The 13,248-nt window shown below is 39.2% G+C and overlaps 1 protein-coding gene and 1 non-coding gene across 3 annotated transcripts in view; both read right to left on the bottom strand.

Annotated features, from left to right (window-relative positions):
- Nucleotides 1–13,248, bottom strand: part of LARS (leucyl-tRNA synthetase) — a 54,909-nt gene that overhangs the window by 16,102 nt on the left and 25,559 nt on the right. For both annotated transcript variants that reach the window (XM_006086398.3, XM_023752003.1), the window contains 11 exons: nt 12,842–12,982; nt 10,983–11,060; nt 8,394–8,479; nt 8,239–8,304; nt 8,061–8,143; nt 7,045–7,183; nt 6,028–6,240; nt 5,517–5,574; nt 3,915–3,978; nt 2,489–2,672; nt 236–326 (listed from right to left, as the gene is read on the bottom strand). In XM_006086398.3, the coding sequence (XP_006086460.1) occupies nt 236–326; nt 2,489–2,672; nt 3,915–3,978; nt 5,517–5,574; nt 6,028–6,240; nt 7,045–7,183; nt 8,061–8,143; nt 8,239–8,304; nt 8,394–8,479; nt 10,983–11,060; nt 12,842–12,982 (1,203 nt within the window). The remainder of the gene's footprint in view (nt 1–235; nt 327–2,488; nt 2,673–3,914; nt 3,979–5,516; nt 5,575–6,027; nt 6,241–7,044; nt 7,184–8,060; nt 8,144–8,238; nt 8,305–8,393; nt 8,480–10,982; nt 11,061–12,841; nt 12,983–13,248) is intronic.
- LOC111825503 lies at nt 8,660–8,791 on the bottom strand. Its single transcript, XR_002828688.1, has one exon. It is a non-coding gene; the product is annotated as a small nucleolar RNA SNORA42/SNORA80 family (small nucleolar RNA).

Genomic DNA, 13,248 nt, shown 5'->3' with positions numbered 1-13,248 from the left:
ATTAATGCTCATAGCTCAATAGAAACAGAATTACTTATGTTAAATGAACACAACAGAAAAAATACCAAAGAAAACTAGTTATAATCACAATTTATTGAAGAATTTTTAAATTTATTAACAAAATTTCCAGTCTCCATTTTAGATGAGTTGTTATGATAGAGCAGGAGAGAAAAAGGGGAAAACATAATATAGACAATGACATATTTTACAGCTATTAAAAAAATGAACAGCCTACCTGCAACTCAAAAAACCCTGTTTTCAAAGCTTCTTTAAACATCATCTTTTCATAGTTTTGATCTGTTTTTATAATTCCTGCATTCATTTCACTATTGAATAGGAAAAAACGGTTACTGGGTGTGAAGGCAAGTATAGCTAGGAATCAAAAACTGCTGCTTATACTCATAAACAGTAAAATGAGAACAAAGCCCGAAACATTTAAAACTGCTCTACCACAAGACCATTTTCATCTTCCTTAAAGACTGCCTATTATCCCTCTCTATTATCTGTATACTAGAGGCTCAGTGCACGAAATTCGTGCACTCAGGGGGCCGGGGTGGAGGGTCCCTCAGCCCGGCCTGTACCCTCTCACAGTCCAGGAGCCCTTGGGCTCCTTAGCATGAACCCGGCTTCTGGCTGAGCAGCGCTCCCCCTGGGGGAGCGCACTGACCACCAGGGGGCAGCTCCTGCGTTGAGCGTCTGCCCCCTGGTGGTCAGGGCACGTCATAGCAACCAGTCATGCCACCGTTGGGCTGAATGCGAGAGGGTGCAGGCCAGGCCAAGGGACCCCACCGGTACACGATAGAGGCTGGGGAGGGATGCGGGAGTTTGGCCAGCCGGGGAGGGCTCCAGCCCATCTTGCTCAGTCCTGATCTGCAGGACCCCAACAGCAAGCTAACCTACTGGTCAGGGCGTCTGCCCCCTAGTGGTCAGTGCACATCATAGCAAGCGGTTGAGTGGCCTTAGCATATCATTAGCATATTACGCTTTGATTGATTGAACAGACGTCTGGACACTTAGCATATTAGGCTTTTATTATATAGGATGCACCTTTAAGAACGTATTGTCACCTGACATTGCTTAGAGCTCCTGCTTATGAAAACACTGTTAACCATGCTCGTATCTAAAAACTAGAGGCCCAGTGCACAAAATTTGTGCACAGGTAGGGTCCCTACGCCTGGCTGGTGATAAGGGCCGATGTGTGGGGCGACCAGCAGGGTGATTGGGGGACCCATCTTGGCTGGCCTCTGGGGGTTGGGGGCAGCTTTTGTGTTGAGCATCTGCCCCCTGGTGGTCAGTGCGTGTCATAGCGAACAGTCGTCCCGCCAGTCATTCTGCCATTCGGTCAATTTGCATATTAGGCTTTTATTATATAGGATTCCTTGATACCTGGCTAGTGTGGCTCAGTGGTTGAATGTTGACCCATGAACCAGGAGATCATGGTTTGATTCCTGGCCAAGGTACATGCCCAGATTACAGGCTCAATCCCCAGTGGGGTTGTGTAGGAGGCAGCCGATCAATGTTCACTCATTGATGTTTCTATCTCTCTATCCCTCTTCCTTCCTGTCTCTCTAAAAAAAATCAATAAAAACATATTCTTAAATAAAATGTTTTTAAATAAAAATTTCTTAATGATAACTTAGTTATGAAGCCCAAAATGAATATGAAAATAGCTTACCTAAAGTTGTAGTCAAGTTTAACTGTTGCATTCTAAACAACTGACATTGGATATTTAGGAATAATTTTCTCATGCTACTGCAGGCCTTTCATAATACGGCCTAATCTGGCCCAACTTGGTTCATCTCCTACTTCTGCCCTCCAATTACTGTACTTCAAACATATACCATACTCTTTCCAGGGCTTTCTCTTTTCCTTGCAAAAATCCTGTTTGTTTTTCAAGAAACCCAGAACGCACACACCATTATTACACTTCTAATTGGAGGGACAAGTGTTTTTCTCTCTTGCTAGACAACAAGAAGGACCAAGTCTTACCCATCTTTGTAAGACCAGTACTTGGGATGATCCCTGAGACACAGAGGTTGATAAATGTCTTTTGAAGGGAAAACGAAAATGATATTTCTCCATTTCTTTTCATCTACTTTTCCTTGAACCATTCTGCCCTACTTTGATGCAAGAGAGCATGATAAAATGGTTATGAGAATGGGCTTTGGAAAAAGATAGAAGCAAATTCATATCCCAAGTCAGAAATGACTAGCTTTAAGGCATTTAGTGAAATAATTTTTCTAACCTTTAATTTCTTTATAAAATAGAGCTAAAAATATCTTTATTATATAAGGTTGCTGTGAGGCTAAAATCAGATAATGGATTCAAAGTAATTAGCATTGTACCTGGCACAAGTAAGCTTTCAATGAATAGTAGCTATTATTATCATCTAAATTTATTTTAAGATGAAAAAAGAAAACTTAAAACTTAAAAATGCACCAGGACTAAGCAACTCTAAAGTACCAAGTGGCTGGAACCCATAGGTTACCTGGCAAAAACTTTATCATTGAAGGTGCTGGCTGGACCACTTCGTAGGCTGTCCCAGTTGGCAACCATTTCTTTCACCCACTCCACCCAGGTGTACAGACGGAGAATACCTGCATCTGCCATGGCTTCCACAAAGTTAGCATCTTCCACAGTGTCACCCGCATCAGCCAGAGCCAAGCGCATTCCTGGACGAAGGGAAAAAAAAAACAATTGCTGATTTTAAACTGTAGTTCCTTAATATCAATTATGCATCCAGCTGGGTACAGTATGAAACCTGCACATAAATTAAGAAATAGCCAAAGCTTTAAAGGACTGCCATGGATCAACAGCAAAACAAAAATCACCAAAAGTAGATGCTGTTAAAATATTTGCACCATCTGTATTAATTTGCATACACTTAGCATCAATATGCTTTTCTTCTCAGGCATGTTGAGTTAATGAGATAAAGTGGTCTTCAATGAGGCAAAGGAAAAATTTAATAAACTGGGGATAGATATCCCTATCAACATCTCAGCCTCATTTAGAGATAGCAAAATATTATGATATTTTAATGCATGAAAACACACATTGGTGCTTCATGTGTACAAATATACGTATATTTAATTCCTAGTCCTCAGAGTAGATTCTTCCTGCCAAGTTTTCTATTAACAAAATTTTACTTTCCAACCAAAATCTTCCATTCTAAAATACTGAAAAAAAGCCATCAATAAGAGCCTATTAAATAAAGTATAGGACATCCTTGCAATGGAAAGCATGTGGCTGCTGAAAGAGTGAGGAAACAATGAACTGTGTTATGGAGACAGTTTCTTTCTTTAAGCCTCATGAACCAACCCCTGTTAACTTCAGGCTTTTCTTCTGCAGCTTCCTCACCTCTCTCAGGTTTCACAGAACTAAAAAGAGTTTGGGTCTTACCTGGATTAGGCTTTGGCTTAAGGGAATGTTGTGGCTGGTTTGAGCTTCTATCCAGACCACTAAAACTTTCATATCAGCAATAAAGCTGTTTTGCTTTCTTATTATTACTGTGTTCACTGGAGGAGTACTTTTAATTTCCTTCAATAACTTTTCCTTTCACAACGTGGCTAACTGAGGAAAGAGGTCTAGCTCTCAGTCCATCTCAGCTTTCAACATGCTTTGCTCATGGAGCTTAACCATTTCTAGCTTTTGGTTTAAAGTGAGAGACATGCCACTCTTCCTTTCACCTGAACAATTAGAGGTCATGGAGGGTTATTAATTGGCCTAGTTTCAATATTGTTGTGTCTCAGCAATTCTTACGTTTTAAACATTACGGCGCTTGTATACAAAGAAACCATGAATACTTTTAAAGTATTGGTAAGAGCAAAAGAGAAAAGCAATAAGATTAAATTGCCTTGTGTAATCGGAGGAGAATCGAATCCTATGCAACAGCAATGATAAAAAAGTATACTCACCATCGGCTGAAAATTTGTCAATGGCTTGGGTCAAAGTGAGAAAGTTGCCTGTGGATTTTGACATCTGGAATAGAAAGCCAGTAAGTAAGCATTATCAGGACTATACATAAAGTGAAACAGACCCAACCAATCAAGTTAAATGGGTTGGCCACAATCAGATAAAAACAAAAAGGATTGGAAAGGCAGAAGAAAAAGATACCCTAGACCAGGGGTGGGCAAACTTTTTGACTCGAGGGCCACAATGGGTTCTTAAACTGGACCGGAGGGCCGGAACAAAAGCATGGATGGAGTGTTTGTGTGAACTAATATAAATTCAAAGTAAACATCATTACATAAAAGGGTACGGTCTTTTTTTTTTTTAGTTTTATTCATTTCAAACGGGCCGGATCCGGCCCTCGGGCCGTAGTTTGCCCACGGCTGCCCTAGACTAATTTTACAGAGGTGAGGACTGAAGTCCAGTCAATAGTGACTTCTATGGGTCATTCAGCTGGTGAGTGAGAGCTAGGACAGGATCTCCAGGCTGAAGCTCAGTCCATTGCTCTTTCCAATAGACTCTACTATTACTTTATGCACAGGGAATTATTCCACTATAACTCTGGAACACTTCAGGTGATATAGAGAAGTGCTCTATATTAACTAGTCCTTCAAAAATAAACGGACTAGCTCATGAGGCCAGAGTTAATAGGGTTTTAGGAACTTTCTGTGATTAGGGTCATGATAACTGGCTGTTCAAATTGTGCTCTGCCTGAGGGCAGCACATCTAAGGAGCACTGTGCCCAACTGAGCAATCTTTATTTTAAATTTCTTATGTCGTAATCATAACTTTGTTGATATCAAAGAGAGGTGATTATTATATCAATGTTCCACTACATGGCAATAAAATATCATGTACCAATAAAATCAGTACGGTATGCAATACAATGTTGAAACCAAAGAAAATGTCATGTTATAACAAACTCCAAAATTCTAACATTCTAATTTAATGGCCAGTCACAGCATAAAACAAAATACAAAAACCACCAAGCTATTTTTTCAACTTAAATGAGAAAGATACTCTAGGTGTTTACAGTTACTGTCTCTGTCTCTGTTTCTCTCTCTGCTCCAGTCACAATTCATGTTACCTTTTGTGAAAATACTAGGAAATACTGTACAAGTGTTCTAATAGGTAGGTTCCCTCCCCTCAATTAATACTACCTACTCTACACCTTTTACTTTTTAAATATTTTTTATTGATTTTTAGAGAGAAAGGAAGAGAGAGGGAGAGAGACACATCGATGTGAGAGCAACACATTGATAGGCTGCCTCTTAAAGGACCCCTATCAGAGATCGAGCCCGCAACCTGGGCATGTGCCCTGACTGGGACTTGAACCAGCAACCTTTTAATGCACAGGACGACACCCAACCAACTGAACCACACCAGCCAGGGCTACACACACAATTTTAAAGATAAAACTTTAATTTGTGCTGGTAGTCCTAAACATTTTAAATGTAAGACTTTTAAGTATCTGATTTTCATATTCTTTATTTCTTTAATTTTAAAAAGTGCAACTTCCTAAATCAGAATAGCTTTCTGCAGAATTTTTAACTCTCAATGAGCCTTACCTTCTCAGAGTTGAGGAGAAGATGTCCATTTGCTCTCACAGCTACAGGCCATTTGTCACTTTATAGGTAAATGTTTAAAGAGAGAAAATAAAACTTAAAGATTGTGGTTTAGGCTTAAAATTTTGAGATAAATGCTAAAAGGTTAATAAAAGCTTGCTAACATAAATGTACAAGGATATTTACTAAGCCCTGTTTGTAACAGGAAACAAATGAAAACAATGAAAGTGTCCATTAGCAAAGGACTGGTTATAAAACTATGGTATAAGCATACAGTAAATTACTATGTACGTACTTAAAAAACACAGGCAGGGGCTATATAAAAACACAAGTCAGAAATAGTGTCTACAACATTGCATCTTTGTATAAATTAAAATATAAATAAGTATAGATATATGATGCTATTTTACTTGGCAAATCTATACCCTGCATAATAACTTCTTACATATTTGGAGCCATAAGACACTTATGTCAATAAGCAATAAATTTAGCCCACATCCTTTTTAGCACTCACCTTTGTTCTGGCCACATAGCCACATGATTATAAAGATAATATGAAAGATGATTTGGAACAAGGTCCTTGCCAGAGACTCTAAGATCCACAGGATACCAGAACTCAAACTCATGCTTTAGCTGATCTAATTTTTCCTTTGGAACCTGAGTCTTAGGAAATGGAGCTTCCTTGAAGAAAACATAATCCCAAACTTCCTTGGTCATCTGCTGTGGTCTGTATTTAAAATAGAACAAACAAACAACAACAAAACATATGTAATTTTTTAGAAAGAATCAGTATTTCAATCTAACCATGAATTAGGAATCTCTTAATGTAGTTAAAAGGAACAAATGAGTACAACAGACTCCCATAAAAATGAAGGATGGAGCCGAAACCGGTTTGGCTCAGTGGATAGAGCATTGGCCTGCGGACTGAGAGGTCCCAGGTTCGATTCTGGTCAAGGGCATGTACCTTGGTTGCGGGCACATCCCCAGTGGGAGATGTGCAGGAGGCAGCTGATCGATGTTTCTCTCTCATCGATGTTTCTGACTCTCTATCTCTCTCCCTTCCTCTCTGTAAAAAATCAATAAAATATATTTAAAAAAAAAAAAATGAAGGATGGATAATAATAAAAAAGAGGAGGGGCTATTGATTACTTTTTCTCAGTTCAATAGCAAAATAACAAAACAGCATAGCAAAATTCTGCTAAATGAATTCCTTTTTTAAAAAAATATGGCTTTGACTTTTTTAAAGAGTGGAAGGGAGAGGAGAAAGAAAAAGAAACATTGATGTGAGAGAGAAACATCGATAGGTTGCCTCCCACACACACCTCCAACCTGGGTATGTGTCCTGACCGGAATCGAACCAGTGACCTTTCGGTGCACAGGATGATGTTCAACCAAGTGGCCCACACTGACTAGGGCGGTTAAATGAATTCTCATGAAAACTAAATATTAAAAAAGAACCTTCAATACTTAAATCAAAAGATGGTATATTTTGCTGACAAACTAGATTTCTTTCCCTTATCCATTTACCAACCTGATGCCCAGTGGAGACTCTGCCTGTCCACGCAAGTCACCCCCCTGCAACAGGTGTGCCACTGTGTAAAATGCCATGTAAATAGTGGAATCAGAGAGTGATTCAATCAGCCACTGCTCATCCCAAGGCAGACGGGTACCTGCAAGATAAAAAGAAAATTAATGCATGAGGGACCTAAGAGACACTTCATCTATAAATCCACATTTTAAGAAGAGTTCTACAGGACTTATAAAGCTGCTTATAAAGGAAGTTCTTAAATTTACTCAGAAAATTAATAAAAATAAAATCTATAATAATACAAGCGTAATATGCTAATTAGACCAGACAGCTGAACGACCTTCCAGACATCATTCTGGACATCCTCTGGACGAAGCTGCAGTGACGGGGGCCAAGGCAGAAGCGGTTAGGGGTGATCAGGCAGGCAGAAGAGCAGTCAGGGGCGATCAGGCAGGCAGGTGAGCGGTTAGGACAATCAGGCAGGCAGGCAAGCAGTTAGGGGTGATCAGGCAGGCAGGCAGAGTGGTTAGGGGCAATGAGGCAGGCAGGCAGAGGTGGTTAGGGGCGATTAGGCAGGCAGGCGAGCAGTTAGGGACAATCAGGCAGGCAGGCAAGTGGTTAGGGGTGATGAGGCAGGCAGGCAGAGGGGTTAGGGGCAATCAGGCAGGTAGGCAGAGTGATTAGGGGCAATCAGGCAGGCAGGCAAGCAAGCGGTTAGGAGCCAGCAGTCCCGGATTGCAAGAGGGATGTCCAAGGGGTCCCGGATTGTGAAAGGGTGCAGGCTGGGCTAAGGGACGCCCCCTGCTTATCCCCCCCATGCACAAATTTTGTGCACTGGGCCTCTAGTGGTAAATAAAGAGCAAACTGGGTTAGTGGGTAGGAGACCCCATCTTGGTTTCCCTCATCCTCTAACCAAAAGCTCTCACTTCCAATTCAGAAAAACACTAGAAAAGAGGGAATTAGCAAAAATTGTTAATTTGCCGAAGTCATTCAAACAGAAAAATCTGAATTTTGCTTACCTAAACCGTAAGTTCTTGAGCAAGCATGCTCTTGTAGCCAGCCTAAGGTAGCTTCAAAATTCCTCCTGGTCTCCTCGCCGAATCTGGAGAGTAAAATACACAGTGTCTCCCTTCCCCTTCACTGTCTTCCATGCTTCTCATCTCCTCTCCCTTCCCTCATCACTTTCTCCCATCTTACGTTTCCAGGTTCTTCAAGCACTGGGATGTCTGCTTTTTCCAGTTCTCTTCTCCATAATCCAAGTACCTGGGAGTACACACATTGATTAGAAAAAAGGAAAAGTCTAAAGGGGAAGGAGAGTGACTGGAGGAAATTTCTTGCTACAAGAGACTAACCACTGGTCACACAGGGCCACGACGCATTCATCTGAAGACCTGGACATAACTTGTTTCTCTGGTTCCATGTAAATAAATGCATCCCCCTAAATGAAAGTAAATAAAAATATATCAGATATCATGTCAAGTCAATCTCTATTCCTCAAGGATAAAACAACTTTTTAAAAAAATGCATTTTCATTATATCTTCTTTCTCCCCAGGGTAAAGTTATCTGCCTTCTTTTCTATACACTTGCTTTTGTATTTTTGTTTTGTTCTGTTTTTTCCACTGTGTAACCTGCTTCAGTGCCTGCATCCTACAGGCAGAGGCCAGGCAGTGGTTCAAGGCCAGTGTGCTATGACATGGGGCACCACGAGAGAACCAGGGGGGTGGACCTGCCATAAAGCCAAACTCATGCACATAACACGTGCTTTTGAAAAGGTGTGCATCTTTGTCAAATGGATCACCTTCCCTAGTAGAATATATTTCTTCAGTGGCAAAATCAAAGAAGTATAATTGTTTTGAAGTCTATAGTTTGGAGATTAGGCTGCCTATGACATCTTTTTATCCTTGTTATAATAATGTAAAGAAAACAGAGAATTAAATATATGAAACTTTAAAAAACAATAGATGCCCAAAAATTAAAAATAGAAAATACTGTTCCTAAAGACTTATGGTGTCATGAAAAATTCCCACTAGAAAACTGACCATGAATTTTATTTTTTACCAAATATAAGTATCTTTTAATGCATTATGGTCCCAAACTTTTTAAGCTAGGATAATTTTTAAAAATAATATTCAGCATTATTATCCATATAATGATTTATTGCTCTGTGTTCTTAAATGCAATTCCTCATGCTGAACTTCAATAGCTGGGATTTTTGTTTAAAGATAGTGAAGTAAAAACATGTTTAACTCTGCTGCCTCTAAAATTCCAATAAAAGGACAACAAAGAGGTGTGGTGTTTTTTTAATGGCACAAACCTACAAAGACGAGAAAAACTGAAGAAACAATAGCCACCAAATTCTGGGAACTGAAAAGCAGGATGAGTGCTAACTGTATTAGCAGGTTGAAGAAAGCTGGCCGAATTCTAAGCCAACAGTAGAGGAAGCTAATACGCAACCCCGTTCGCAAAAAACTCAGGAATTGGTGGCACAAGGTAGTTCTGAAAGAGGAAACGTGAGGCCGAATAAAGGAGGACTAAGACTTTCAAGAGTTATTCCCAGAATGCTTTTGGACTTCTCAAAGGCATCACTGAACCAGAACACCGTGTTTAATGGCCCTCAAATTTTTAAGGAAAAATTATTTCCAATCCAGAATTCTGTTCCCAGGTAAAGAAGGGCAAATGAGGATAGGATAAAGATATCTGAGACATAAAAGGTTGTAAAAATTTACCTTCCAGACACTTTTCTCAGGAAAGCTACTAGAGGCAAAGCTTCACTAAAATGAGAGTTAATAAGAAAGAAGCAGTCAGGGAATCAAGGACACAGGGCATCCAACTCAAGAGAAGCAAAGGAAAGGTTTAGTAATGGTGGAGGAACACCTCAGGACATCGGTGCATCAGTACAAGCAACCAGTACCGACTAAAACAGGCCAGAAGGCTCTGGGAGAGTCTCTAAGATGAAACCAGGAGCACACTGATGTGTTTGAAAGTACCGAGAGGAGAAATAAACAGACGGGACAGAGATTGGGATGGTGTATGGAGAAGTACACTTAAAAGTGAGGAAAATCTTTTTAAAGAGACTATTAACTCCAGGGAAACGCAAAAGCTAGGGAAGAAAAGTTCTCATTGTATACATTATAGATCAGCCATGTCTCAAAAATGTAAACACTGACTATGGCTCTAACATAAATTATAATGTACCTATACCAGGATGATGGGGGATGGAGAAGTGTACATGAATGTGGTGAGATTAGAGAGGAAGCCACAAGGCAGGAAGAAGTAAATCTTGATCTTCAATAGTATAAAGTCAATGGCTGATGCCTAAAACTAAAAAATAAAATCAGAAAATTATACTACATTTAGATTTGAGATCTACAAGAGATGACGGTCAATACTAAAAAAAACTAAAACAGTTGAAAGTGAGCCCCTCCAACAAAGAGTAATTTAAGAGAATGTGGAAGGATAAAGAGAAAATTGACTTTTTTATTTTAATAAGCCTTACAGACAACTCTCTCTCTGTATCATGAGTACATATAACTGTCAAAAATAAAATTTTAATTTAACAAGTCGTTAAGTAGCTCAACAGAAGAAAGTTACAACAAAAATGAAGATGCGGGGAAGGGTGAAAGTGATAAGTAAAGCACCACAGAAAGAGAACTGTAACTGCTGGTATCACAAATGGCCACCACCAGGAGCATATTGAAGTTCTCTGCATGCGCTTTGCACGTACCAACTTTAGAACACTATTCATCAACGGTACAGGTGGGAAGTTCAACTTAAATGAACTGCTAAATAGGTCTCCTATATTCTGCCACAAAACAATACGCTATTTTTGATAAAGCTCAAGGTTCTACTTCAGACTCCCTGCTAATTCACACTGTAAAGTCTGTCTTTTAACTAAAATATTTCTTCTAAAACAGCCTTGAGAGGATAGCCTTTCACATACAGTGTCAATCATCTTTTTCTGAATAGTCTTCTTTACATCTTGGACCTTCTGTCCTTTAAATCCATCCACCAACATTACCTAAAAGGATGCGAGTGAAGAAAGAAACACATAGAAAATAATTAAAATTTGCTCTGAGTTCCTTCCCGCCCCCAACCAAACTTTTTCCTAACTAAATTTACTTCCACCCACCAACCCAAGATATTTCTAGGGTGAAATTTATCACATTTACAGCCATAACTTTTTACTTTGGCGTAGCTGGGACAACTAATATGTATAACAAATTTATTTTCTTTAGTATAATTAGGATAGCTGTCATGAGCCTGATTAGGAAGAAACCCTCACTTCCTTCCTTTCCACTTCTCAGGTGTCTGTGTGGAGAGAACTCCACTACACCAGCTCACCTCATTCCTCAAGGCTTTGCAAGAAGGAACTGAGCATATTCAGCTCAGCACCACTAAGGCTTCTCTTTCCAAACCTGCCTGTTGCCAACCAGCTTTCTCCTTTGCCTAGCCACGTGATAAACTGAGCTATGAGGAAGGCCTACTATTTTTCAGCTCTGCCTTTTACTTAGTGGGGAAAGTTAATTCTAGGGTAAAATATTAGTTTGTCATTGCTGTCACAGCTCTAAGCCACCATCCCCTTTCCAGCTGAAACTGACTTCCCTCTACCTGACTCCTGTGTCTCTCTCAAACAGTTTCTGAGTGAAAGACACAGGTTCTTTTTTGACCTTCCAATCCTCTAACATTACCAAAATGCTTCGTATCTATTTAATTCTTCATTATGAAGTGATACTTCTTCATCATTACAATGCAGTGGTTAAGAGCACAGTCCTAGAGCCAAGCTGCCTAGTTTGAATCTCAGTTCTGTCACTTGCTGGCTAAGTGGCTGATCTTGGGCAAATTACTTAATGTCACTTAGTGCCTCAATTTTCTTATCTGTAAAATGGGGAAAATGGTGCTTACTTCATGAGGTTATTTTGAGATTTAGAGAAGTTAATTTGTAAGTACTATATAAGTGCTGGCTTTTATTAACACCCAAAATGTGTAAGTTGCTTAAAAGATATATAACCAATTCTTGGTTATCGAGAAAAATGACAGTAAAGATCAAACAAATTCTCATTTATGTCCTTAAACATCTTCATTTTAGCTATGTATGGTGTCACATGGGTACCAGACTTATCAGGGCGGTCACTTCATAACACATAACTGTCTAACCACTATATTGTACACCTGAACTAATATAATATTGCATGTCAACCATAATTGAAAGAAAAACCTTTTAAAATCTTCATTTTAAGCTCAAGCAACTAACAACTTAGCTGAATATTCACTTTCTCTAACCTAGTCTTCTTTCCATAGAATTGCAGTAAGTCACATTAACATATGCACAGTTAAGGAAAAAGAGGTTCATTCATTCATTCTGCTGTGCTCGCCTGGCATTTAGTAGTCATTAACAAGTAAGTTAATGAACTGAATAAAATTGTTTGTTTGTTTTTAATATAAACTTCTTAATTTAAAGAGCCAAAGAAGGGAACATGTATTATCCATGCAATAAACCTTTGGAGTTCAGTGCATAATAATATGAACAAACTTTAAATAGCTTCTCAAGAAATTAATTCCTTAAGAGATTCATACAGGACACAAAAATGTAATTTCTGTAAATACTATTATTCCCCCACAAAAGAAGATTTAAAAGGGGTGAAAATAGAAGAATCTCTTTATCAATCTCATATTAACCTGTCATAGGTCAGTATATGGCTGAAACTATATTGAATTTTTCTACATATTTTTTAAATGATTAAGAAGAAAATCACAGAGCATGCAGTAAATCAAATAAAACAATAAAAAATTATTACTTACACCATCATAAAACCCTTTTAGATATAATTTCTCTTTTGCTTCTGCAAGTTTTTCTCGGTCATTCTGGCTCTGAACTTTCAACTCATCACAAATGGTCACAGCAGAAAGATTTCCAAAACCTGGGATTTCAATGACTGGCACCTGCAAAAACAAGAATGTCAGGAACCTGCTCATCCTGAGTGAACACAAAACAGCCCTATGGGGCACAGTCCTTTTGCCTCCACGGTCAGTGATCACACAGTGACTAACAAAGATCGAGATGTGAATTTGTCCTCCTCCTCTCCACAAATTCTGTGCAGCAACCCCACTGTCCCTCCCTTACATGTACACCTTCCCCAGCCCTCATCCCTCCACTGCCATCCAATTAACTACTACTAAATAATTAACACTGAAATTAGCAGAATTGT

The sequence above is a fragment of the Myotis lucifugus genome, unplaced genomic scaffold (genome assembly GCF_000147115.1).
Source record: "Myotis lucifugus unplaced genomic scaffold, Myoluc2.0 scaffold_28, whole genome shotgun sequence".
Classification (NCBI taxonomy): Eukaryota; Metazoa; Chordata; class Mammalia; order Chiroptera; family Vespertilionidae; genus Myotis; species Myotis lucifugus.
This window is presented reverse-complemented; position numbering and strand designations above follow the sequence as displayed.